A 26,018-nucleotide genomic window follows, 5' to 3' on the forward strand; every position below is an offset into this window, starting at 1 on the left:
TGGTGTGTTTCATTTCAGTTTATTTCCCCTCTTCATCACCTCTCTTCCACTGACCCCTACCCCACCCACAAACCCTTACACATTTGGTTTATTTTAAACCTCCCATGAATCTATAACTAGCATCATGTGGTGGCTTCACTGATCACTCCTACCCTGTCCTCACCATCTTTCATTTTCCTAACTCCTCTTTCCCACCAAGCCCCCATACCTTCAATCTATCTGTCTATGTCCTCTTTTAAGTACAATTTTATAATAATGCCTAATGATACTTTCCATGGAAAGAAATGCAAGTGCCAGCACTAAACATATGAAAAGGTTCTCAACCCTCTGACGACTCAGAGAAATCCAAACTGAAACAAGACCGTGCTTTTTGCCTTTGATATTGACTAAGATTTAAAAGGAAACCCTGGTGGTGTAGTGGTTTAGAACTACGGCTGCTAACCAAAAGGTCAGCGGGTCGAATCCACCAAGCACTCCTTGGAAACCCTATGGGGCAGCTCTATTCTCTCCTATATGGGTGCTCTGAGTCGGAATCAAGAATAATAATACCCAACAATAGTCATGGTGTGGGAAAATGGGAATTCTCATACACGATTGGTCAAGGTATGAATTGGTACAACTTTTCTAGATGGGTGAATAATCAGGATTTTTCATGAATTTTCCTAGTTTATACTTCTAGTTTCTAAGTTGAAATCTTTTTATAATTTGTTTTGTTTTTTCTTAGTGCTTCGTGCCTGGAGCCTTTAACTGGTTTTAACTCCCTCCCTAGGGCAAAAGCTAAAAAGGCATGGGAAATTCAAACATACGTATGATATACAGATACAGTTAGTATTTTTTTAAGTCTCTGTTGACCTCTAATGAAAGCTTAGAGTATTAAGTAAACACAGAAAATTTCTCATTTGAGCTTGCTAATAGTGCTTCTATTTTACACACCGATGATCTGAGTATAGTACATCTACATGTGATTCTGAAAGGAAAAAGGCATGGAGGTGGGCGATGTGTATATCGGTATAAGTAGCTTGTAAGGGTTACTTTAAATCTCATCTTTTATATCCCAGGCCTCTTCATTTTTTGACTGTGATTAAATGGAAAATTATTTTTGCCTCTATCTTCCTCCCGGCTTTATAACTCTGTTATAAAGCTGCTATTACTGGACAAGGCAAAGGCTATTTTCAGCCTTCCATATTTTATAGCCAGAAAAATGTAAGTTGGCACAAGAGACTTTGCATGACATGCATTTATAACCAAATCTGTGTTATAGACAGACACTTTATAATTAGGTTTTCACTATATAATACCTAATGTTTGTATTGGTCATGCTTTTCAAAGGGTTGTCACATTGTACTTCTTTGGAAAAAAAAATCACAAATATTTAACTAGAATCACTAAAACAAAACATAAAACTTCCAGGGTGGTGCCAATTTCCTCTATTCAGTCCTGGTTGGTAAAGCCTCAACTCTGAGCTCTAGCCCTTCCCTACCTTTTAGAACAGGTTGGCAAAGACAGCCCAGATATCCCATTGCTTGGAAAGGAAAAGTCTAGTTATAATAAAAAAAAAAGTTATAGTTTGCCATAAATGTTCAAAGGAGCCCTAAAACTTCACTTAGAGCCAAAGTTCTAAGCTTGTCCTATAACTACAGAGGCTTTTGTTACTTTTATTCTTCAGCTTTGTTAGCCTTATTATTGCTGCCGTTTTATATTCCCTTCCTCCCAGTGTTGCTTTCTATAATTTCAGTTGTTGAAAACAGGAGTTCCATATACGAAGTGATTCTTCTGATGTTTCTTTCTTTGGTAGGTGTAGAAGATGCCTTCAGTTTCACCTCCAAAGTCATGACCGTGTCTTTGCACAAATTCTCCCCAGGATTTTTCCCAGGCAAGTGATCTATGTATTCAATATTACATTTAAGGAATAAGCACAGCAATTCTCTGTATATTTCTTACATCTTATGTTTGGGTAGCTCCATACTGTTAATACCTTATTGGTACTTTTCTATGCAAAATTTTAGCACAAGTTATTTGAGGTGACAATGACAAGAGGAATGTAAAATCATTTCTTTTTACAGATGATTTTTATAGACTGTCACAGGCAGCTCACTTACCCATATTATAGTATCCGATACCCCATTTAACTCCTAATATCCTGATAAGTGCAATGATATATTAATATTATGTCAACCTAAGTAGCATGAAAGGAGCCCTGGTGGCGCAATGGTTAAGTGCTTGGTTGCTAACTGAAGGTCAGCAGTTCAAACCTACCAACTGCTCTGCAGAACAAACATGAGTCAGTCTGCTTCCATAAAGATCACAACCTTGAAAACCCTATGGGGCAGTTCTACTCTGTCTTATAGGGTCACTGTGAGTTGGAATCAACTCGATAGCAACAGGTTGGTTAAGTAGCATGACAAGTCAATTTGACCCAGCAAGATAGAAACCAAGGTTTTTCAGTTTATGATTTTCCTGTTTCCCCAATATTGTTTATACCACACACACCCCCAATGCCGTTACAACAGTTAATTCTCCATATTACTTTCCTTAATTTCAATCCCTTAGGAACCATCAGTAATTCAGGATTATTCTCCTAATTGACCTTTTAGGTCTTCTGAATTCCTATTAGAGGATCCTTCTTCAAGTTTTCTACTTTTCACATTCTTAATAACTGATCATAGTGCTCTCTTAACTCTGTTTTACAGGAACAGGTGACGTGTCTGATGTTGGCCTAGGGAAGGGACGGTACTATAGTGTAAATGTGCCCATTCAGGATGGCATACAGGATGAGAAGTATTACCACATCTGTGAAAGGTATGGAAGTAATGCTGGGCCAATAACAAGTGGATTACATTTCTGTAGGATGAAATGGCCCCCAATCTCACAGAATTCTTGTTTTCAGGGGATAACTGGAAAAAGAAAACCACTGTATACCCACATTGCTTTTGTACATTGCTCATTATGCTTACTTGATCAGGTAGCCATCCCGTTTGGGAGCGCCAAGTGGTTGGACCACAGCCATGTTCCTGGTTTTACCTTACCTGCTACCCAGTATTATTAAGGCCATCCGAAGAACAGAGTTTCTAGGCTGCCCTCAGGGAATCCCTTGTCTGCTTCTTCTTAGCTGAAGAAACTTTTACCTGTGGGATTTCCTTAGGCTGGGAGGATAAGTTTCAGTTTTCCATTATTGAAATCTGTACTTCCCTCCACTGGTGTGAATATTAGAGAGTTGACTACAGTTCTTTATTATACATTCTTAAGTTCTGTCCATTGTATTAAAATTGGAGTTAGAAATTTATTCTTTTTAAACTATGTTAAGGATTTAATTACAGCCACTTGTAGGCAGACAGATTGGTGCCAAAGTTTAGACCATCAGGGCTGAAAAGCCCTATGGAATGGTGGGGCTAAACTCATATTTATAAAAATTGAGATTGGTCAGGCACAAATTCACTGCTGACAATGGCAACAGAGAAAGAGCGCCTGACTAGAATTCAGCATGTCAACATTTTTTAAGGTAAGTAATGGGGATTGAAGGAGCCCTGGTGGCACAGTGGTTTCTGCTTCCGTAAAGATCACAGCCATGCAAACCCTATGGGGCAGTTCTACTCTGTTCTATAGGGTCACTACGAGTCATAATTGACTCAACAGCAGTGGGTTTGGTTTTCTTAATGGGGGATTGACTCATAGTAACCCTACGAGTAAAACTGCCACATAGGGTCACTATGAATCAGGATTGACTAGACGGCATACAACAACAACAACAATGGGAAACTGAAATGCTTTTGATCTTTCCTCCACTCAGCTCAGATTTCTCCCAACCTCTGGTGGAAACAGGGACTTCCCAAAGGAGCCTGCACTGGCCTTCATCATTGGAAGTTGTATAAACAAAGTAGAATGATTAAAAAAATAAAAACTTTGTGCTTCAGAGGTACTCTTAGCTCAAAAGATTTGATAAACCAAGTCATCATTCAGCAGCACTAGCCTCTGAATAATTTTAGAGATTTTGACCATATCTCCTGATTACCTCTGTATTTTCAGACAAAAAGTATTTTTGGAGCCTGCCATTGATGGTTTTAGTTGTTCTTCTTTGCTCCTGCGGTACAGTGAATTACTTAATATGGCCCTTTTAGCCTCACATGGTCTTATAACTCCCACACAATGATTGGGTGGGACTATGCAAATAAGTTGCTTATGGCCCACCAAGGGGACTGAACAGCTTGCTAAAAATGCAAATATAGTGCATGGAACCCTATCAAGGGGATTGGTCAGTTTTGCCATTCTGCTAGGCTTAAAATGAGCCATTCCAGAGGCAGAAAGGAGAAACCTCACTATCATCAAGAAAGAAGAGCCAGGAGGCGGGGCAAAGATGGCGGAGTAGTCAGACACTTCCTGTGGTCCCTCTTACAACAAAGACCCCAAAAAACAAGTGAATCAATTATGTGTGACAACCTGGAGCCCTAAACATCAAAGGCAAAGTTGAGAAATCAGACTGAGCAGCAGGGGGAGGGAGAGACAGTTCAGAAGCAGCAAAGAGTTACCAGACCTGACCCAGCAGGAACCAACACCCCAAAGGCCGGATCCACTGACACAAGTGCAGTGAGTCAAACGGTGGTGTTCAGGATGTGTTTTCCACATCAGGAGAGACCGAATGGTGAAGAGCCTACTCACGCCTCCAGAATCAGTGAAAACCAGCGCTCAATCAGCAAAAGATAAGTACGTGTTTCTAACCTACCACATGGATCAAAAAATACCCCTTTGGGAAAAACATATCTCCCACTTACCTGCTCCCTTGCCACTCTGCACTCTGCACATCCCCTGGGCCAGAATTAGGTCTCATCACACACCCTGAGCCATTCCCTGGCCTTGAAAAGGGAACAAATTAACAAACAAGATAAAAATAATCTTCCGGCTCCCCTAAGCCAGGAACTCAGGGCAGAAACAGGTCCTTTGCCTAGGCATGGGCATAATGGGTCCACAGATTTTGAATACCTTTCACCCCTGCATAGACCTGTGTGGGCCCATTTCAACAGTGTAGGCCCTCATTAGCACAGTACAACAGGGTATATACCTGAAGTCTAACTTCAACTCTTTCAGCTATATGGTTGAGAGGCAGGTTTGTGACATTTGACACTGCCTATTCAGCAGGGTCCTCACCCACCCACATCGGGCCTGAGGACTGGAGGCTTCAACCATGCCACCTAGCCACCTGAGAAAGGGGTTCCTCCCAGTCCTAACAGCCAATAGCACTGGGTGCCCATAGTCTGGCTGCAAAAGTCACCCACCTACATACTCTAGGGAATAGAGACACACTTTCTTCATAAACTCGAGTGCTTGTCAGCCCCCTGCCTTGCTCAGCATGTAACCCCTGACTGCAGCCAGATACTTGTGACTATACCAATCACCCCTGCTTGTCGAGTACTGTAGGTGAGAGCCTGCACCACACACTCGATGACTGACAACCTGGACACCTGAGCTGAATCCATACAAGAAAAGTAAACAGACAAGTGGGCTCACATACCTAGTAACAGCTCTAACCACCTGGTCATAGAACATTAGAGCTTCAAAGTCACCAGCAATTAAACTAGCTCAACTCGAGCAGCCTATTTGGGAGTATCAAAACAAAACATGAAACTAGGACACAGTAAGCAAACATAATATAAATAAATACAATAACTTACTGATGGCTCGGCGACAACAGTCAATATCAAATCACATACAGAGGAAGACCATGATGGCTTCAGTAAGCTCCCAAAACAAAGAATCAAGAAATATTCTGGATGAAGATAACTTCCTGAAATTAACAGAGATAGAATACAAAAGATTAGTATACAGAAATCTTCACGAGATCAGGCAAAAGGCAGAACAAGCCAAGCAGCAACAGACAAGGGAATAAAGGAAGTTAAGAAGATTAGAGAAGAGCATAATGACAAATTTAATAAGCTGCAAGAATCCACAGAGAGACAGCAAACAGAAATCCAGAAGATTGACAATAAAATTTCAGAATTAGAAAGTCATAGGTGCAGAACTGAGGTAATGGAAAGTCAGAATTAGTGAGATTGAAGATAAAGATTGACACCAACATATTTGAGGAAAAAGCAGATAAAAGAATTTTATAAAAGGAAGAAGCCCTAAGAATTATCAAGAGGAATAACCTACGAGTGATTGGAGTACAAGAACAGGGCGGGGGAAGGGGAATAACAGAAAATACAGAGAGAATTGTTGAAGATTTGTTGGCAGAAAACTTCCCTGATATCATGAAAGATGAGAAGACATATATCCAAGATGCTCATCGAACCCCACACAAGGTAGATCCCTGAAGAAAGTCACCAAGACATAATCAAACTTGCCAAAACCAAAGATGAAGAGAGAATTTTAAGAGCAGCTAAGGATAAATGAAAAGTCACCTACAAAGGAGAGACTAAGACTAAGCTCAGACTACTCAGCAGAAACCATGCAGGCAGGAAGGGAATGGGATGACATATACAAAGCTTTGAAGGAAAAAAATTGCCAGCCAAGAATTATATATCCAGCAAAACTGTCTCTCAAATATGATGGCAAAATTCGAACATTTCAGGATAAACAGAGGTTTAGGGAATTTCCAAAACCCAAACCAAAATTACAAGAAACACCAAAGGGAGTCTTCCAGTTAGAAAATCAATAACATCGGATAACAACCCAAGACTAGAACACAATACAGAGCAACCAGATATCAACCCAGATAGGGAAACAGCAAAATAAATCAGAACTACAACGCTCAAAACAAGGAAACAGAGACATCATTATGTAAAAGATGACATTAAAACAAAAAAGAGGGACTGAAAATGTAGTCACAGATCTTTCATATGCAGAGGAAGTCAAGGCAATATAAAGAAATAAAACATTGGTTTAAACTTAGAAAAATAGGGGAAAATATTAACATAACCACAAAGGAAAATAACAATCCTACACATCAAAATAAAACACAAGAAAAACATAAAGACCCAGCAAATACAAAATCAACAATGAAAAAGAGGAAAATAAAATAAACGACTCACCACAGAAAATTAAGTCCAACAAAGAAACTGTCAACAACACACAAAAAAAAAGACACCAAAATGACAGCATTAAACACATACCTATCAATAATTATGCTGAATGTAAATGGACTAAATGCGTCAATAAAGAGACAGAGAGTGGCGGAACGGATAAAAAAAAATCTGTTATATGGTGCCTACAAAAGACACACATTAGTCTTAAGGACACAAACAAAGTAAAACTCTAAGGCTGGAAAAAATATATCAAGCAAACAACAATCAAAAAAGAACAGGAGAGGCAATATTAATTTCTGCCAAAATAGACATTAAAATCTACAAATGCTAAGGAAGGTGCTATATAATGATTAAAGGGTCAATACACCAGGAGGACATAACCATAATAAATATTTACAACCCAACGACAGGGCTCCAAAATACATAGAACAAACTCTAAAAGCATTGAAAAGGGAGATAGGCAGCTCCACAATAATAATAGGAGACTTCAACACACCATTTTTGGTGAAGGACAGAACATCCAGAAAGAAGCTTATCAGTAAAGACATGGACGTCCTAAATGCCACAATCAACCAACTTGACCTCATAGACATGTAAAGAACATTCCACCCAACAGCACCCAAGTATACTTTCTTTTCCAACACACATGAAATGTTCTCCAAAATAGACCATGTATCAGGCCATAAAGCAAGCCTTAACAGAATCGAAAACATCAAAATATTACAAAGCACATCTTCTGACCATAAAGCCATAAAAGTAGAAATCGATAGCAGAAAAAGCAAAGATTTAAAATCAAACACATGGAAACTGAACAACGCCTTGCTGAAAAACTGTTGAGTTAAAGAAGAAATTAAGGACGGAATAAAGAAATTCATAGAATCAAATGAGAATGAAAACACATCCTATCAGAATCTTTGGGACACAGCAAAAGCAGTGCTCAGAGGTCACTTTATAGCAATAAGTGCACACATCCAAAAAGAAGAAAGGGCCAAAATCAAAACAATAATCCTACAACTCGAACAAAGAGAAAGAGAACAGCAAAAGGAGCCCTTGGGCACCAGAAGAAAGCAAATAATAAAAATTAGAGCAGAATTAAATGAAATAAAGAATAGAAAAACATTTGAAAGAGTTAACAAGACCAAAATCTGGTTCTTTGAAAAGATCAACAAAATCGATAAACCACTGGCCAAACTAACAAAAGAAAATCAAGAGAGGAAGCAAATAACTGAATAAGAAATGAGATGGGCGACATCACAACAGACTCAACTGAAATTAAAAGAATCATAACAGAATACTATGAAAAATTGTACTCTAACAAATTTGAAAACCTAGAGGAAATGGATAAATTTCTAGAAACACACTACCTACCTAAACTAACACAAACAGAGGTAGAACAACTAAATAAACCCATAACAAAAGAAGAGATTGAAAAGATAATTTAAAAACTCCCAACAAAAAAAAAAAAGCCCTGGCCATGACGGCTTCACTGGAGAACTCTACCAAACTTTCAGAGAAGAGTTAACACCACTACTACTAAAGGTATTTCAGAGCATAGAAAAAGATGGAATACTCCCAAACTCTTTCTATGAAGCCAGCATAACCCTGATACCAAAACCAGGTTAAAAAAAGAGAAAATTAGAGACCAATATTCCTCATGAACTTAGATGGAAAAATCCTCAACAAAATTCTAACCAGTAGAATTCAACAACATATCAAAAAAATAATTCACCGTGACCGAGTTGGATGCATACCAGGTATGCAAGGATGGTTCAGCATTAGAAAAACAATAAATGTAATCCATCACATAAATAAAACAAAAGACAAGAACTACATGACCTTATCAATTGATGCAGAAAAGGCACTTGAAAAAGCCCAACACCCATTTGTGTTAAAAAGCTCTCAGCAAAATAAGAATAGAAGGAAAATTCCTCAACATAATAAAGGGCATTTATACAAAGCCAACAGACAACATCATCCTAAATGGAGAGTCTGAGAGCATTCCTCTAGAGAATGGGGACAAGACAAGGATGCCCTTTATCACCACTCTTATTCAACATTGTGCTGGAGTTCCTAGCCAGAGAATTTGGGCTTGAAAAAGAAATAAAGGGCAACCAAAATTCGTAAGGTAGTAGTAAAAGTATCTCTATTTGCAGATGACATGATCTTATACACAGGAAACCCTGAAAAACCTACAAGAAAACTACTGGAGCTAATAGAAGAGTTCAGCAAAGTATCAGGATACAAGATAAACATACAAAAATCAGTTGGATTCCTCTACACCAGCAAAGAGAATGTTGAAAAGGAAATCACCACATCGATACCGTTTACAATAGCCCCCAAGAAGATAAAATACTTCGGAATACATTTAACCAGAGACAAATAAAATAAAATACCTATACAAAGAAAACTACAAGACACTACTGCAAGAAACCAAAAGAGACCCACATAAGTGGAAAAACATATCTTGCTCATGGATAGGAAGACTCAACATTGTGAAAATGTCTATTCTACCCAAAGCAATGTACAGATACAATGCAATCCTGACCCAAATTCCAATGCCTTTTTTTTAATGAGATGGAGAAGCAAATCACCAACTTCATATGGAAAGGGAAGAGGCCCTGAATAAGTAAAGCAATACTGAGAAAGAAGAACAAAGCGGGAGGCCTCACACTACCTAATTTAGAACCTATTTAACCGTTAACAGTAGTCAAAACAGCCTGATACTGGTACAACCACAGATACATAGACCAATGGAACAGATTTGAGAATCCAGATGTAAATTCATCCACCTATGAGCAGCTGATATTTGACAAAGGCCCAAAATCCATTAATTGGGGAAAAGATCGTCCCTTTAACAAATGGTGCTGGCATAACTGGATTTCCATCTGCAAAAAATTGAAACAAGACCCATACCTTACACCATGCACAAAAACAAACTCAAAATGAATCAAAGACCTAAATATAAAGTCTAAAATGATAAGGATCACAGAAGAAAAATTCAGAGCCCTAATACATGGTATAAACAGAATACAAAACGCTTCTAACAACGCACAAACACCAGAAGAGAAACTAGATACCTGGGAGCTCCTAAAAATCAAACACTTATTTTCATCCAAAGACTTCATCAAAAGACTGGGAAAAAATTTTGGCTATGACAAACCCAATCAGCATCTAATCTCTAAAATCTATAAGGTATTGCAAAACCTCAACAACAAAAAGACAAATAACCCAATTTAAAAAATGAGCAAAGGATATGAACAGGCACTTCACCAAAGAAGACATTTAGGGGGCTGACAGATACATGAGGAAATGCTCAAGGTCATTAGCCATTAGAGAAATGCAAATGAAAATTACAATGAGATACCATCTCACTCCAACAAAGGAAACTCCAACAAGGCTAGCATTAATCCAGAAAACACAAAATAGTAAGTGTTGGAGAAGTTGTAGAGAGACTGGAACACTTATACACCGCTGATGGGAATGTAAAAGGGTATCACCACTTTGGAAATTGATTTGGCGCTTTTTTAAAAAGCCAGAAATAGCACTACCGTACAATCCAGCAATCCCACACCTTGGAATATATCCTAGAGAAATAAGAGCCCTCACACGAATAGATATATGCACACCCATGTTCATTGCAGCACTGTTTACAATAGCAAAAGGATGGAAATAACTAACCTAGGTGCCCATCAGTGGATGAATGGATAAACAAATTATGGTATATTCACACAATGAAATACTACACAATGATAAAGAACAACGATGAACCTGAGAAACATAACATGGATGAATCTAGAAGGCATTATGCTGAGTGAAATCAGTCAACCTCAAAAGGACATGTCTAAGACCACTATTATAAGAACTCAAGAAAAGGTTGAAACACAGAAGAAAACATTCTTTGATGGTTATGAGGGTGGGGAGGGAGGGAAAGGGGGGTATCCACTAACTAGATAGTAGACAAGAATTACTTTAGGTGAAGGGAAGGACAACACACAATGCAGGGTAAGTCAGCACAACTGGACTAAACCAAAAGCTAAGAAGTTTCCTGAATACAACCAAACACTTTGAGGGACAGAGTAGCAGGGGCAGGGGTCTGGTGACCAAGGTTTCAGGGGACATCCGGATCAATTGGCATAACAAAGGTTATTAAGAAAATGTTCTACATCCCACTTTGGTGACTGGTGTCTGGGGTCTTAAAAGCTAGCATGCAGCCATTTAAGATGCATCAATTGGTCCCAACCCACCTGGAACAAAGGAGAATGAGGAACGCTAACGACACAAGGAAAATATGAGCCCAGGAAACAGAAAGGGCCACATAAACCAGAGACTCCATAAGCCTTCAACCAGAAGAACTAGATGGTGCCCAGCTACCACCAATGACTGCCCTGACAGGGAACATAATAGGGAATCCCTGATGGAGCAGGAGAAAAGTGGGGTGCAGAACTCAAATTCTAGTAAAAAGACCAGGCTTAATGGTCTGACTGAGACTGGGGGAACCCCAGAGGACATGGCCCCCAGAATCTCAGTTAGCTCAAAACTAAAACCATTTCCAACGCCTACTCTCCAGACAAAGATTAGACTGGACTATGACACATAAAATGATCCTGGTGAGGAGTGTGCTTCTTAGCTTAAGTAGACAAATGAGACTTAAGTGGGCAGCTCCTGTCCAGAGGCGAAATGAGAAGGCAGAGGGGGACGGGAGCTGGTTGGACAGACATGGGATATACAGGGTAGAGAAGAATGCGCTGTCACATTGTAGGGAGAGCAACTAGGGTCACATAAGCACGTGTGTATAAGTTTTTGTATGAGAAACTGGCGTAAATTGTAAACTTTCACTTAAAACACAATAAATAAATATATAAAAAAAGAAGAAGAATGAAGAGCCGGAGTGGAGTGCATCCTTTGGACCTAGAGTCCCTGTGCTGAGAACCTCCTAGACCCAGGAGACAGAGAGAGCCGTAACACTGGAGACAAGCAGTGGGAGAGAGACGGCAGCAGTAGAATCAGGAGACCGGCACAAGATGGCACAGTGGGCTTCCCAGCCCACAGAGTGAGGAAGCTACAGTAGGCATGCAAACCTATGGAGTGAGAGAGCTGAGAGTCTTCGGGCAGGAGGCTTTCTGGTGGATTCGGGGTGTCCCTGGGCACTTTACAGCAGAGCTAGGCTTGCAGACCCACGGAGCAGAAAGCTGAGTACCTTCGGGCTGAGGCTTACTGGCAAGTGGGGTGCCTCTGGGCACTTATTGGTGGAGTTAAAGATCTTTTTAACACTCGACCAAATAGGGCAGAGGCCAGGCTCGGAGGCCCAGGGGCCCAGGGAGAGGCCTGCCTGTGGGCATGGCTGAAAAGCTCTCCTGACCAAAGAACTGTATCCTGAGTTGTTCCTGATCCTGAATTGTAACCTGTTTCCTTCCTAATAAACCCCATAATCGTGAATATTGTCTATGAGTTCTGTGTGACCATTGCAATGAATTATCAAGCCCAGCAGAGAAGTAGAGAGTGTCGTGGGAGGGATGGCTCATGTCAAAATTGGTAAAAAGGTTGGAGGTGAAGGTATGTCTGATCTCCATCTCATAACAATCAGCCCTGGTCTGTTGATGCTGATAGCGATTCTCCTCCCTCCTTGTGAAGGTAGACAAGGAAGTCCGACGCCCCTACACCGCCGTTTTCACAGATCCCCTTAGTCTCTGTACTGTCCTTCTTAAGATGTCCGAATCAGAGTTGCATATGTAACTTAATCAATAAAGATGTTCGACGGTTCTGTGTGAGAGAAGCATTTGTTTTCCTTTCGATCCCCTTCTTGACGGTGCCCAACATAATGTTGTCCTTTTTTGCCATAGCAGGAAGCTAGTTTGTTCTCTTCAGTGTGCTGTCCACAGTATTTCCTAGAGCTTTTTCATGGGTCTTCATTGAAAGGTCAGCACTCATCATCTTGCAAGTATAGTTTGTGATACCTGGCCCTCCCTAAATGGATTAACTGACACATGTCCCTGTTGAACCTCATCTGCCAATCAAACAGCCTCTGAGATCTTCCTTTTACCCCCATCAACTTAGCATTTCACTGCCTGGAAAAACTTAGTATCAACTGCAGACTTGAGTTCTAGTACCTACCACTGAGGAACTCTACTATTTATCCTTCTTCATTCATAAAAATGTATGTTTTTCGCCTGTATTTTCTGTTTGAGTTTTTTTTTTCCTATAAACCAGTTCCTAGTACACGATTAAAAAAATTTGAAATCTCACCAGTTCATTTTTAAAAATAGCCTAGGTGTCAAACTTAATCATTTTAAAAGTTAGTTTAGTCCCACGAAAAAGATCCACAGAAGATTACACATGATTTCCCTTTACAGAAACTGTGTTGCCCCCCCCCGCCCCCTGTCACCACCCTCAGTAGTTTGATGGTTTTTACATACAGGAGGCTAGCATTTATTAAAGATTCTTCCAGCTTGCCTATTAAAGAACCAGACACTCATCAGTTCATAGTTCCCGGGCCTCTTTTACCTGTGGAACCACACCAGAAATCCACACAATGATCATTCAGGTTTTCATTAGAAGTACACAATTTTTTTCCTTTGATTTCCTTCGGAAGTCAAATGTATAGAGGGTCCCGGACAGAGCTGGAGACAAATGTAGAATGAAGTTCAGACCTACAAAAAAAAAAAAAAAAACAGACTTACTGGTCTGAAACCCTGAGAGTATGGCCCCAGACACCTTTTTAACTGAGTACTGAAGTCACTGCTGAGGTTCACCCTTCAGCCAAAGATTAGACAGGCCCATAAAACAAACAATAATACACGCAGCTCAACCATGTGTATGAGACTAAATGGGCACACCAGTCCCGGGGCAAGTACAAGAAGGTAGGAGGGAACAGGAAAGCTGGATGTATGGAAATGGGGAGCCTAAGGTCGAGAAGGGGAGAGTGTTGACACATCACGGGGTTGACACCAATGTCACAATATGTGTATTAATTGTTTAATGAGAAACTAATTTGCTCTGTAAACCTTCATCTAAAGCCCAATTAAAAGAAGTCAAATCTGGTCAAGGTGTTTGGGAAGGGACCTCTGATTCCAAGGGTGCCAGGAAGGCTTCCTTCCCCAAACATCTCTCCCATCTGTTGAACTAATACCTGAAATTCCTTTAACAGAAAACACGTATTTTTGTTCTATAATTAGAAATAGAGCTTCAAATGCAATTTTGGAATAACCTTTCCTTCTGACCCCCACTGTGCTGTTCATGTGTGGATTAACAGAGCATTTCTTGACAGTAGATTTTGAAAGGGTTAGAGCATGAGTATCCTGAATATTCAGAGGAGCAGGAATTAGGTTAATACAGAAGTAGAGGGAAAGGGGTACCAAAAAAAAAAAATGATGCCAACTAAACAGTTTTACACAGGGCCAGCCTTGGTGACTTAGTCCCAGTCATTATGCTTTTTTTGACTACATCTAGTTTGTAGCTGGAAACCCTGGTGGCATAGTGGTTAAGTGCTACAGCTGCTAACCAAAGGGTTGGCAGTTCGAATCCACCAGGCGCTCCTTGGAAACTCTACGGGGCAGTTCTACTCTGTCCTATAGGGTCACTATGAGTCGGAATCGACTCAACGGCACTGGGTTTGGTTTTTTGGGGGGGTTTAGTTTGTAGCTTAGAACCAGAGTTTCCTGCACATTTCCCATTGTTCCTCTGACCCATCTACCTGCCTCAAAAGATAAGTTTGACATAGGACTGGCTTACTCATTTTAAAAAGTCATTCGGTGTATCCGCTCTTTGTCATCCTTCTTGTTTCCTGGTCCCACTGGTTCTCTGGCTTAGTTCTTACGATTATAAAGGATGTCTTATTGCTGGTTCACTTACAAGATGCTCTAATTTTTGTTTGCCACCCAATTTCTAGTTTGCTCCGGAACTGCCTCACCCTGTGGGATTCACTTGCTATTTTTCCCATTTTTTTACATAACTTTTTCCCTACTGTAGCCTGTTGGACTTTGCCAGCAAGTCAAGCAGGAACTTTATGGTTTCATCTTAAGACTGAACATATCCCCTTTTTAAAAAATTGGCTTTGTGTTTCTTTTTGTAATAGACTGGATATGGAATATTTACATGAATGTTTTCTATCACCAAAAGATCTTGGGTTCCATTTTATGTAAAAGACAATTACACAGATCTCCCTAAGTTATTCAATACTTTTTTTAATGTAGAAAGGCAAGGGTCATTGATTCCCAAAAGCTACTCGTAATTTCCATGGGAGCTACTAGAGTTGGTGCTACAAGTAGAACTCTTTTTTTACTAGTATAAATAAACATTAATATTGCTCTTGTAATCCAACCTCCTCCTCCAAATGGAAGTTTATGGCCAAATTGTAGCAATCATGGAAGTATTTTTTGTTTACATGAAGGCACCCCTCCCCTTCCAGGGCCACATACACACAAAGTTTGGTGGGAGAGGGAGGCTGTTTTGCCAAAGGGAGGATTTGCTAGTTCCCAAGCTATGCCATCAGAAGGAGGAAATACTGCCAGTGTTTAACCTTTTCTGCTCTCTATTTGTATCTGAATGCAATGTGAGATGGTCTTAGTAACATTAAATATGTTATCTAAAATGCTGTGTTGATGACTTTGGGAGCATTTATAAGTTAAGAGTTGTGAGAGGGAAGGACAATAACAAGTGCTTCCTTATTGTTGGCTCAATGGAAGTTTTGATAAAGAGACTTCAAATCTTGCAGGACAACCAAACTCCTTGCCCACTGTGAACTGTCATCATCCTTGCTTGCAAGGAACACTCTAGCTGTATTTCTTCCAAGACAGATTGGTTTGTTCTTCTGGCAGTCCATGGTGTATTCAGTATTCTTCAGCAACACCATAATTCAAAGGCTTTGATTCTTCTGTGGTCTTCCTTATTCAGTGTCCAGCTTTTGCATGCATATGAGGTGATTGAAAATGTCATGGCTTGGGTTAGGTGCACCTTAGGCCTCAAAGTGACATTTTTGCTTTTTAACTACTATATTCTAACTTTTAGAACTACTACATGACCCCAAAATCCCAATCCTAGGTATATACCCAGAAGGAGTGAAAGCAGGAACGCAAATAGAAACTTGTACACCAATTTTCATTGCATCACATTTCACAGTAGCCAAAAGGTGGAAACAACCCAAATGTCCATCAACACATGAATAGATTGAATAAGACAAAAGACAGGCATCTCCATTGTGGGTATTATCTTGAGTGATCTGTGCCGCCTAGAGGCAGCTTGATCAAAAAAGGGAGACAGGAATGAATAAGCAAACCTTAAAACTGGGACTGCTTGGCATGACTGAAATGGGTAATCCCAGACCTACAATGAAATTCTACTTTAAATTAAGCTGCAACTAGGCTTGAAGCCTGCCTCTGCCATCCTACAAAGACAGTTTAGCCTTTTGTGAATTTTTCAACTGTTTGTAACACAAAGGGTGCAGAGATCCCGGCCTTAGCTTATGTAAATAATATTGCTATCCAGTGAATGTCTAGGCCCTAACTCACTCCCTCCTAGCCAGATGAGCAGTGTTTACATTTCCAAAGGCTTCAAGTTAGAGCCAATTTAATCTGCTTCCTAACCAAATGGTTGACGTTTACATTTCAAGGATTCCAACTAAGATTAAACTGGTATACAATCAATCACTAAACCCCCATATCAGAAATGTTTATATCGATTGCTTTAAAAATATTGTTTTAGTCAAGAAATTGATGTTAGGTAAGTTTATAGTGTAATAACCCCTTGAAATTTTTTCCTTCCTTCCCCTGTACTCCCTTGACATGAAACCATTTTTTGTTTGTTTGCTCTGCCTGATGAATACCTCACTGCTCTCCCTGCAAGCCAGAACACACACTGCCTCTTGTTTGAGTGCACATGTGATTCTCCACTTTGTGAAATGATCTTACTTGTCTTTTTCCTTCAATAAAATTCTTTGTCATAATTTCTAGCAGAGCATCAGTCTAGTGTTTTCACTAGGACATTTCTTGGTGACCACGAAGGGAGCCAAAGGAGATTTTACCTCTGCAGCATCCGGGACAGCGAGAAACTCGGAGCATCTGGCACCAGCAAAGGTCTCTTGGGCCTGTTCGCTTTCCTTGGGCTACTGGAAGTTGCCACAGATAAACACCTCTTGGGTCTGAGCCCTGCTTACTTTGCATAGAGGCTCTCTGATTTTTGTTGAAAGACTTGTCTTCCTCTATTCCCCCTGTCTTTTTAAACAGAACATAAGTTCCTTTGATTTTAGGTACCTTATGGTCATTGCTTAGGGAACTCAGAACCATAAGAAGCCGCATTTCACAGCTCTGCAGCATTCCTTTATTAAGGATATTAACCAGCTCTGAGAAACTGAAAGCTCTGACCTTTTCTCTGAAAAGCTACTGAAGCTAACCTTACACTGCCTTTGGAAATATGGGAAATGCCAAATCTAAAAGCAATGTCGAGACTCCTCCAAAAACTCCCGTTCATTCTATGAATAAGCATTATGGTGCTTCTGTTTGCTTATTTTTATCTGCTTGGTATGAGTTGACAAAAGGCAGTTTGAATGAGTGGACACTTTATGGGACATTTAAACTTTCTAAGTTAACTTTCCTGCGCAGTGAGTTAGAACAAAAGGGGTTCTGGATTAAAAAAAGAAAAAATTTCAATGGGACTTTTTTTTCTGATTGGCAATTCGAGGACTCTAAATGACATAAACAAAGTATGTGTGATGGATAAGGTTGTGTATCAACTTGATTGCGCCATGATTCTCAGTGGTTTGGCAGTTATGATGTAGTTTGGCAGCTTTATAATGATGTAATAAATTCCATAATGAAATCGGATATAATGTAATCACCACCATGATGAGATCTGCCATGAGCAGCCAGTCAGTTGAAAGGGAGTTTCCTTGGGGGTGTGACCTGCATCCAATAATGCGGACTTTCTGGCAAAACTCACTGCCTTTTGCTTGCTCTGGATCCTGCTTCTGGCTCTTCACCTGACCTCTGGTTCTTAGGACTTGAGCTAGCAGCTTACCTGCCAATCTTGGGATTCATCAGCCTCCGCACCCTGTGATCCAGTGGCCTGCCATCTTACCTGCCAATCTTGGAATTTGTTGGCCTCCACAGCCTGTGAGCCAGAGGTCTGTTGCCTGACCTTCTGATCTTGGGTTCACCAGCCTCTGCAGCTATGAGATTCAGGAGAAGCCTCTAGCCTGACCCACAGACTTAGGACTTTCCAGCCTCTTCAACCATGTTAGCATATGTGTATATATATATATATATATATATATATATATATATATATATATATATATATATATATATATGTGTATATATATATATGTACTTTGCTGATTTTACTTCTCTAGAGAACCCAGCCTCAGGCAGTTGATAATGTGGATTTTGAGAAATATGATCTGGTAATACAAGCCACCAATGAGGCAAGTGGCCCTCTGTCACCACCGTTCTACAGTATGACAATATAGCAATGAGAGCTAGATAAATAATTTCTTACAGGTACCTTTCCATTGGGTTACATAGGGACCCTCTGGTTTTCCAACTATGACACAGAAAACCAAGAAAAAAAAAAACCATAAGGGTTCCCTAACCACCACACAGCATCACCTCGGATCAAGGAACTCACCTCACAGCAAATGAAGTACAGCAGTGGGCCCATGCTCATGGAATTCACTGGTCTTACCATGTTCCCCATCATCATGAAGCAACTGGCTTGATAGAATGATGGAGTGGCCTTCTAAAGATAACAATTACAGCACCAGATAGGTGGCAGTACTTGGCAAGGCTGGGGCAATGTCTCCAGGCTGTATATGCTCTAAACCGGCATCCAGTATATGGTCCTGTTTCGCACATAGCCAGGATTCATGGGTCCAGGAATCAAGGGGTGGAAATGGGAGTGGCACCGTTCACTATTACCCCTAGTGACCCACTTGCAAAACTTTTGCCTCCTGTCCCTGAGATCCTATGCTCTGTGGGTCTAGAAGTCTTAGTTCCAAAGGGAGAAATGCTCCCACCAGGAGACACAACATTGATTCCATTGAACTGGAAGTTAAGAATGGCACCTGGCCACTTTGGACTCTTCATGCCTCTGTATCAACTGTCGAAGAAGGGAGTTATTGTATTGGCTGGTGTGATTGATCCTGATTACCAAGAGGAAATCAGATTGATATTACATAATGGAGGTAAACAAGAGTATGTCTGGAATACAGGAGATCCCTTAGACATCTTAGTACTACCATGCTCTGTGATTAAAGTCAATGGAAAACTATAGCAACCCAATTCTGACATAACTGCTAATGGCCCAGACCCTTCAGGGATGAAGGTTTGGGTCACCCCACCAGGCAAAGAACCACTACCAGCTGAGGTGCTTGCTGAAGGTAAAGGGAATATGGAAGGTAGTTCTAAATACCAGCTATGACCACATGACCATTTGCACAAATGAGGACTTTAATTGTTATGAGTATTTCTTCCTTGTATGTGTGCATCAAATATTGTTTTCCTCATTTATAAAATAGAAGATGTAAACAGGGCTAGTGTGTTTTCAGTTGTACACATGTTAGTTGTATCATGTTTGGTGCAAGTATGACTATAATTGTCTCTAGAGATCATGTATGGTTTAGGGAGATGTGTATGGGTGCCGAGTTGACAGGAGGTGGACTGTGATGGTTAAGGTTTTGTGTCAACTTAGCTGGGACATGATCCTCAGTGGTTTGGCAGTTATGACATAGTTTTGTAGTTATGTAATGATGTTGTCGCCTCCATAATGACATCTAATATAATCACCTCCATGATGAGATCTGCTGTGAGCAGCCAATCAGTTGAAAAGGATTTTCCTTGTGGGTGTGACCTGCATCCGATATATGTGGACTTTCTGGCAAAGCTTGCTGGCCTTTGCTCACTCTGGATCCTGCAGCTGGCTCCTCACCTGACCTCTGGTTCTTGGGATTTGAGCTAGCAGCTTACCTGCCAATCTTGGGATTCATCGACTGACTGCAGTCTGACCTGCTGATCTTGGGTTCGCCAGCCTCTGCAGCTACGTGATTGAGGAGAAGCCTCTAGCCTGACCCACAGACTTGGGACTTTCCAGTCTCTACAGCTGTGTGAGCTATTTCCTTGATATAAATTCCTCTCTGTATATGTAAATACACTTCACTGATTTTGCTTCTCTAGACAACCCAGCCTAAGACAGTAAGATAGCCTCTTTACAGAATTACATTTCAATTTGACTGAACAGAATAAAGAATTGAAGAATTTAATTTCTAAATTAACTAGGAAAAATAAAGAATTAGAAAGCCAGAGCTCTGATGTACTTACACCCCTCACTGCAGCTCCCTCTGCCCCCTCCTCCGCCCCACCACCACCACCAGGAACCTCTTCTGTGTATCGTCCTCTGCCTCTTCATCCATCTGGAAACTCTCTGTTTGAACTTCTTTTCTTCTCAGAAGGAGAATTTGCTAACTATTCAAAGCCAGAAAGACCAAAATTAGAGTCAATAAAGTGTCCAGAGGCAGAAAGATCAAAATCAGAAAGTTCAGAGCCAATTCCTGAAATGCCTTTTAAAATTTGCCCTGCAGAAACTGGAGTGGGCACTAGAGAAAATCCAAAGAACACTGCCATTTCTTTCATCCCCTGGACTCATACATAGCACTGCTAAAGATTTTCCAAATTTACATGAGGACCCTTATAGATTTGCTAAATAATTCGAGGTCCTTATTAATGCTTATCAGCCCAGATTATCTGATTTGTATTAAAGAGTCCATATGTTAGTTGGCCCTGGGGAAATCAAATTGTGGTTAGAATGTACTGAATGGAAAACCCCCCAAGGTGATTTAGCTTTATACATAGACAAAATGGCCTACGTTCTTCTTGAAGATGCTTGAGGCAGGGCCAAAAAGCTATATGAGGTAACTCTTAAGGCCTTTCCCCCAAACAGACAAAAGTCCATTCTTGTGTACAAGGTGAAGATGAAAGTCTTTATGATTATCAGTCCTGATTATTCCAGAAGTTTTTGGAACATTCTAGATTGAACCCTTCAGATGAATGAACAAAAGGGGTCTTTAATGCAGTATTTATTTCTGACCTCAAACCTGAAATTTCAGCCCTAGTTAAGACATATTGTTTAGATTGGAAGACTACTTCCACTACGGAACTAGTTAGTTTAGCCCATGAGCTTGCCCAAACTTTAAAAACAAAGCAAACTGCACAGGCTAACAAACAAATGAATGGCCCTTCAGTTACAACAGCTGCAAGGGCCCACTCAGAAAGGGAATTTTAAACCCTCCAATGGCCCCAAAACTGGTCATTGCCATTATTGCAAGAAACCTGGCCACTGGAAAAACAAATGCCTTAAGTTAAAGAATGAACAGAAGGTTTCAACCCCAATCTCAGCTCCTTCCCCTGTTCAGAATGAAGGGGCTCCAGGGACAAAACAGGGACTTTTCCTATGGTACCTCTAAACCCTTAAAGACAAACAATTGTGTATATTAATACATTTTTTAATTAATTCAGGAGTTACACTGTCTGCAGTTAATCCCATGTGCCTTTTAAAGCACCTGTCAAGGAGCACAAAAACTTCTAAAATCATGGAAGTTACTAATAAAGTACAAACATTATTTCATTCTCAACCTATGAGCCTATCTCTCTTGGCCCAATAAAAGATTTACATCTCTTTTTACTGAATTCTAAAACTGATGTTATAGAAAGAGATATTTTATCTAAATGAAATTGCCGTTTACAATTTAGTGAAAAGGGAGAAATGTTATTAATTGTATCTAAGAATCAGAATTTAGGGATGGATAACATTCAAAAGGAAGAGGCTATCTGCCACATGCAAGCCCTTACTATGCCTCTTCAAAATTCTGGCCCAGCAGACTCTCTTCCCCCTTAAAGTATTTCTCAGGTCCCTGAAACTTTGTGGGCCATGACTTCTAAAGACGTAGAGTCCTGTCCACTGAATGTATTAAAATTCAAGTGGACACCTCTAAACCCTTGCCCAGATTCCCCAGTATCTGCTTAAAGAAGAAGCAAATGAAATAACTCCTATAATGCAGGATTTTCTTTCTAAATGCTTAATCATTCCTTGCACCAGTCCTTATATCACTCCTATCCTTCCAATTAGAAAACCCAATGGTTGAGGTTGGAGGTTTGTTCAGGAATTGTGTGCAATAGACTGCATTGTTATTCCTAGGTACCCTGTTGTCCCTAATCTACATCTACTACTTTCCAGTGTTCTTCCTGAAGCAGTATGCTTTACTGCTGTAGACCTTTGCAGTGCATTTTTCAGCATCCCTGCCAAACCTGAAAGTCAAAAGCTGTTTGTTTTTACTTGGGAAAATCAACAACTTACCTGAAATGTCATGCCTCAAGGTTTTACAGAGGCTTCCAATGAATTTTTTCAAATTTTGCATCCAGATTTGCAACCTTTGCAATTTCCAAATAAATCTACCTTTTTACAATATGTCAATGTGTGCTTCATCTCTCAACAGGCTTGCTTGGAGGACAGCATAGCCTTGCTAAAACATTTGGCTGTAGGTAGGCATAAAGTTTTTAAAGAAAAATTAAAATTAGCTCAGCCTTCTGTCAAATATTTAGGTCACTTAATTCCTGCAGAAGGCATATCTATTGACCCCAAAAGGAAAGAAGCTATTACAACCTTTCCTCTGCCTAAAACGGAGACAATTAAGAGGTTTTCTAGGACTTAGTGGTTATCGTGGAGCCTGAATTCCTAATTATTCTCTCATGGCACAACCTTTATATAAATATTTGAAAGCCTCTGAGCCTGGTCCATTCTGTCTTACCCTAGAAAATCAAGGGGCAATAACTAAGTTAAAAGAAGCTTTAATTAAAATGTCCATTTTGGGGTTCCCTTTAATTATCATTTAGACTTCACACTTTTTGTACATGAAGATTCTAGTAATATATTAGGTGTTCTTATACGAACACGGAGGACAAAATAGGCCTGTGCGTTACTATAGCCTGCAGCTGGACCATGTAGCCAGGACCTACCCCTCTCCCCTCTCCTGCCCCCCGTTGCATTAGGGCAGTGGCTGCTATAGCAAAATTAGTGGAAAACATGGCAGATACAGTTTTAGGAAACCTTTTAAACATATATGTACCCCATGCTGCATCTGCATTGCTTCTGCTTTAACCCAACATCTGTCTGCCAGCAGACTCACTTATGAAATCCTTCTCTTGGCAGCATTTAATATTAGATTACATACAGTAGCTACTTTAAACCCAGGTACTCTTCTCCCTACAGATGATAAGGATAACTGTCCTCCCCATGATTGTTTAGATTTAACCGAGCAGCTTCTGACTCCTCGTAGTAACTTAAAGGAAACTCCTTTAACAAACCCTGATATGATATTATTTATAGATGGCTCTTATTTGAAACCAACTCCTAGCTCTCACTATCAGGCTGATTATGCTGTTACAACTTCTACCAAAGTCCTTGAAAGCCAGCCTCTCCCTAAGGCCACTTCAGCTCAACAAGCTGAACTTATTGCTCTTACCAGAGCAGGTAAACTTGCTACAATAAAGTCTGTAAATATTTTTACAGATTGAAAATATACACTTAGAATTATTCATAATATTGGAATATTATAGAAACAAAGAGGGATTTTTAACCTTCTCTGGTAACACTATTAAAAATTGGGCTTTAATAGCAGACCTATTGGATGCCTTGCTGCTCCCTTCTAAAATTGTAATTAAAATACAAGCAAACCAGCCGAAGGGAGTGCCCTAAACTGAAGAAATTAAGGGAAATAGTCTTGTTGATACAACCACTAAATAAGCTGCTTCCCAAGTTATTGTTGCCCCTGTTTTAACAAAAAGGTGTGTAAACAGGCCTTTGGAAAAACCTATAGGGAACTATTTTCATAAAACAACTAGTGTATTTGCATCCACCAAAGAGAAGCTTTTAAAACGTCAGCAATTGTCTCAATCTAATGAAATTGGAACATGGGAAAAGTCAGGCTATTATCAAGATCCTGACACTAAGCTATGTTTAAGACCTAATGCCAGAATTGTTCTTCCTAAGCTTTTACACGTTCCTATGATGAGGACTCTACTTTAGAACACTCATCTAGGAAGAGATAAAAAAAAAAATACTGGTGGGAAAAATTTTCTGAGGCAGCTAAGCATGTGGCTCCCCACTGCTCTATCTGCCCTCATTACAACCCTGGGAATCATCTTAAATTTTCCCCTAAACAATACCCTTTGCCTGCTGGGAGCACCAAAAGTTCTTTGCAATGATCAGGGAACTCATTTTAGTGAGAAAATTATTCAAGAATTATGCCAAGGTTTCCCCATATACCAGAGATTACATAGCCCTTATCACCCACAGTGCTCTGGGCTTGTAGAAAGAACTAATGGTATAATAACTTGCTAAGCTTTCTAAGTCCTTAGGTTTGTCTTGGACTAAAGTTCTCCCTTTAGTCCTCTTAAATTTAAGAAGCACTCCTTTCAGACATCATAAACTTACTCCTTATGAAATACTGGAAGGCCCATGATCCTTCCCTACATTGTCTCTACTGACCTAATTTAGTATAACTTGAATTATTAAAAAATTGTCAGTCTTTAATGCAATACTCTAAGACATATTTTTCACAAATTAATGAGACATTTAAAAAGGGAAAACCTGATTCTCCTCCCTTAGTTAATATTACCCTAGGAAATTATATATATTGGAAAAGGCAACAACTAAAAGATTCTTTAAAACCCTGATGGAAGGGACCTTATCTTGTCCTTTTAACTAACCCTTGCACAATTAAACTAAAAGGAATTAACCCTTGGATTCATTTATCACAGTTGAAGAAAGCTAAAACGCCAATTTGGACTTGCCAGCCAGCCGGAAATTTGAGACTCAGACTGAAGCAGCGCCCCAGTGACCAAAAGCAAGCAGCTTCAAAGCTAAGCCGCTGACTTCAACATCACTGAACGAGATCACACACAAGCTGCTGGAATCTATGAACTCTAGTTATTAACTGTTGGTATTTTAGTAATCTTAACTATTTTTTCTCACTTGTGGAATTATTTCTTAATAGCTTTAATAATCATTAAATACCTTTAATTTTAACCCAGAAGTTAAATCTTTTTATTCCTTATGCCAGTAATTGAAATTATAACACTTGTTTAATGTTTATAACTTTTAAAATATTTTTTTACCTAAATTCATTGCCTAGTGAATTACTAAAAAAAAGTGTTCCATACTCATTAATTTATCTTTGCTTTTACAATATTACTTTAGTTAACCTTTTCTCCATTATGGTTTATAATAAATTTCTTCTTTCTGTTAGTTATAACCACCACTGTTGCCTAGAAAGAAAATAATGCTTTTATCAAGTTAGATTAACTGGTCACCAGCACCAGCAATTTAACAGAATGTTGGGTATGTCACTCTGCCCTGCAATCCACACAGGATTATACTAACCCTCTCACCGTACCAGTCCTCGACTATAAGTTCACACCTAATTTTACTATTAATTTAAAAATAAAACATTTAAACATGCCATTCATATCAAACTATGACTACCCCCAGAATTGTCCACTTATCCATCAGCTCCCTGTTTCAGTCTTACTTGGGCATGGATAGAATGGTCTACTCTATTCACACTATGCAAAGTTTTTATTAATAATGCTCTATATTATTACTTAATAAAAGATAACCATTAGAATTAATCCAAAGCTCCCTATTTGTGCACAACTTGAAATCCCCTAAATTTTAAAGAATTATTCATTTGTGATAATTCACAAACTGCATGCTGGTTTTCAAAAGCTAATCAGTCCATTCCTTTTCCCAATATTCACACCAGAAAAGGCATGTTATGTGCCCCATCCAGATATGTAGAAGATCAGCTTGTACAAAAAATAAATCTGATGACTCACCCTATACTTAGGCTTTACCATGTTTAAGTAATTGAAATATAACAGGCCAAGGTACTTTAAGGACCCTGGGAGTTCCCATAAGTATGAATTCATACAATGACAGCTTACTATAGAACAGTGATTTGAAATT

General features: G+C 39.7%; 1 protein-coding gene across 6 annotated transcripts in view; it reads left to right on the forward strand.

Moving 5' to 3' along the window:
- Nucleotides 1-26,018, forward strand: part of HDAC8 (histone deacetylase 8) — a 307,774-nt gene that overhangs the window by 102,914 nt on the left and 178,842 nt on the right. For 4 of the 6 annotated variants that reach the window (XM_049873305.1, XM_049873306.1, XM_049873307.1 and 1 more), the window contains exons 6-7: nucleotides 1,796-1,873; nucleotides 2,691-2,799. In XM_049873305.1, the coding sequence (XP_049729262.1) occupies nucleotides 1,796-1,873; nucleotides 2,691-2,799 (187 nt within the window). Of the gene's footprint in view, nucleotides 1-1,795; nucleotides 1,874-2,690; nucleotides 2,800-3,787; nucleotides 6,119-24,811; nucleotides 25,101-26,018 lie in introns of those variants that run through there. The other 2 variants (XM_049873309.1, XM_049873311.1) reach the window with 2 other exon arrangements.

The sequence above is a fragment of the Elephas maximus genome, chromosome X (assembly GCF_024166365.1).
Source record: "Elephas maximus indicus isolate mEleMax1 chromosome X, mEleMax1 primary haplotype, whole genome shotgun sequence".
Taxonomy (NCBI): domain Eukaryota; kingdom Metazoa; phylum Chordata; class Mammalia; order Proboscidea; family Elephantidae; genus Elephas; species Elephas maximus.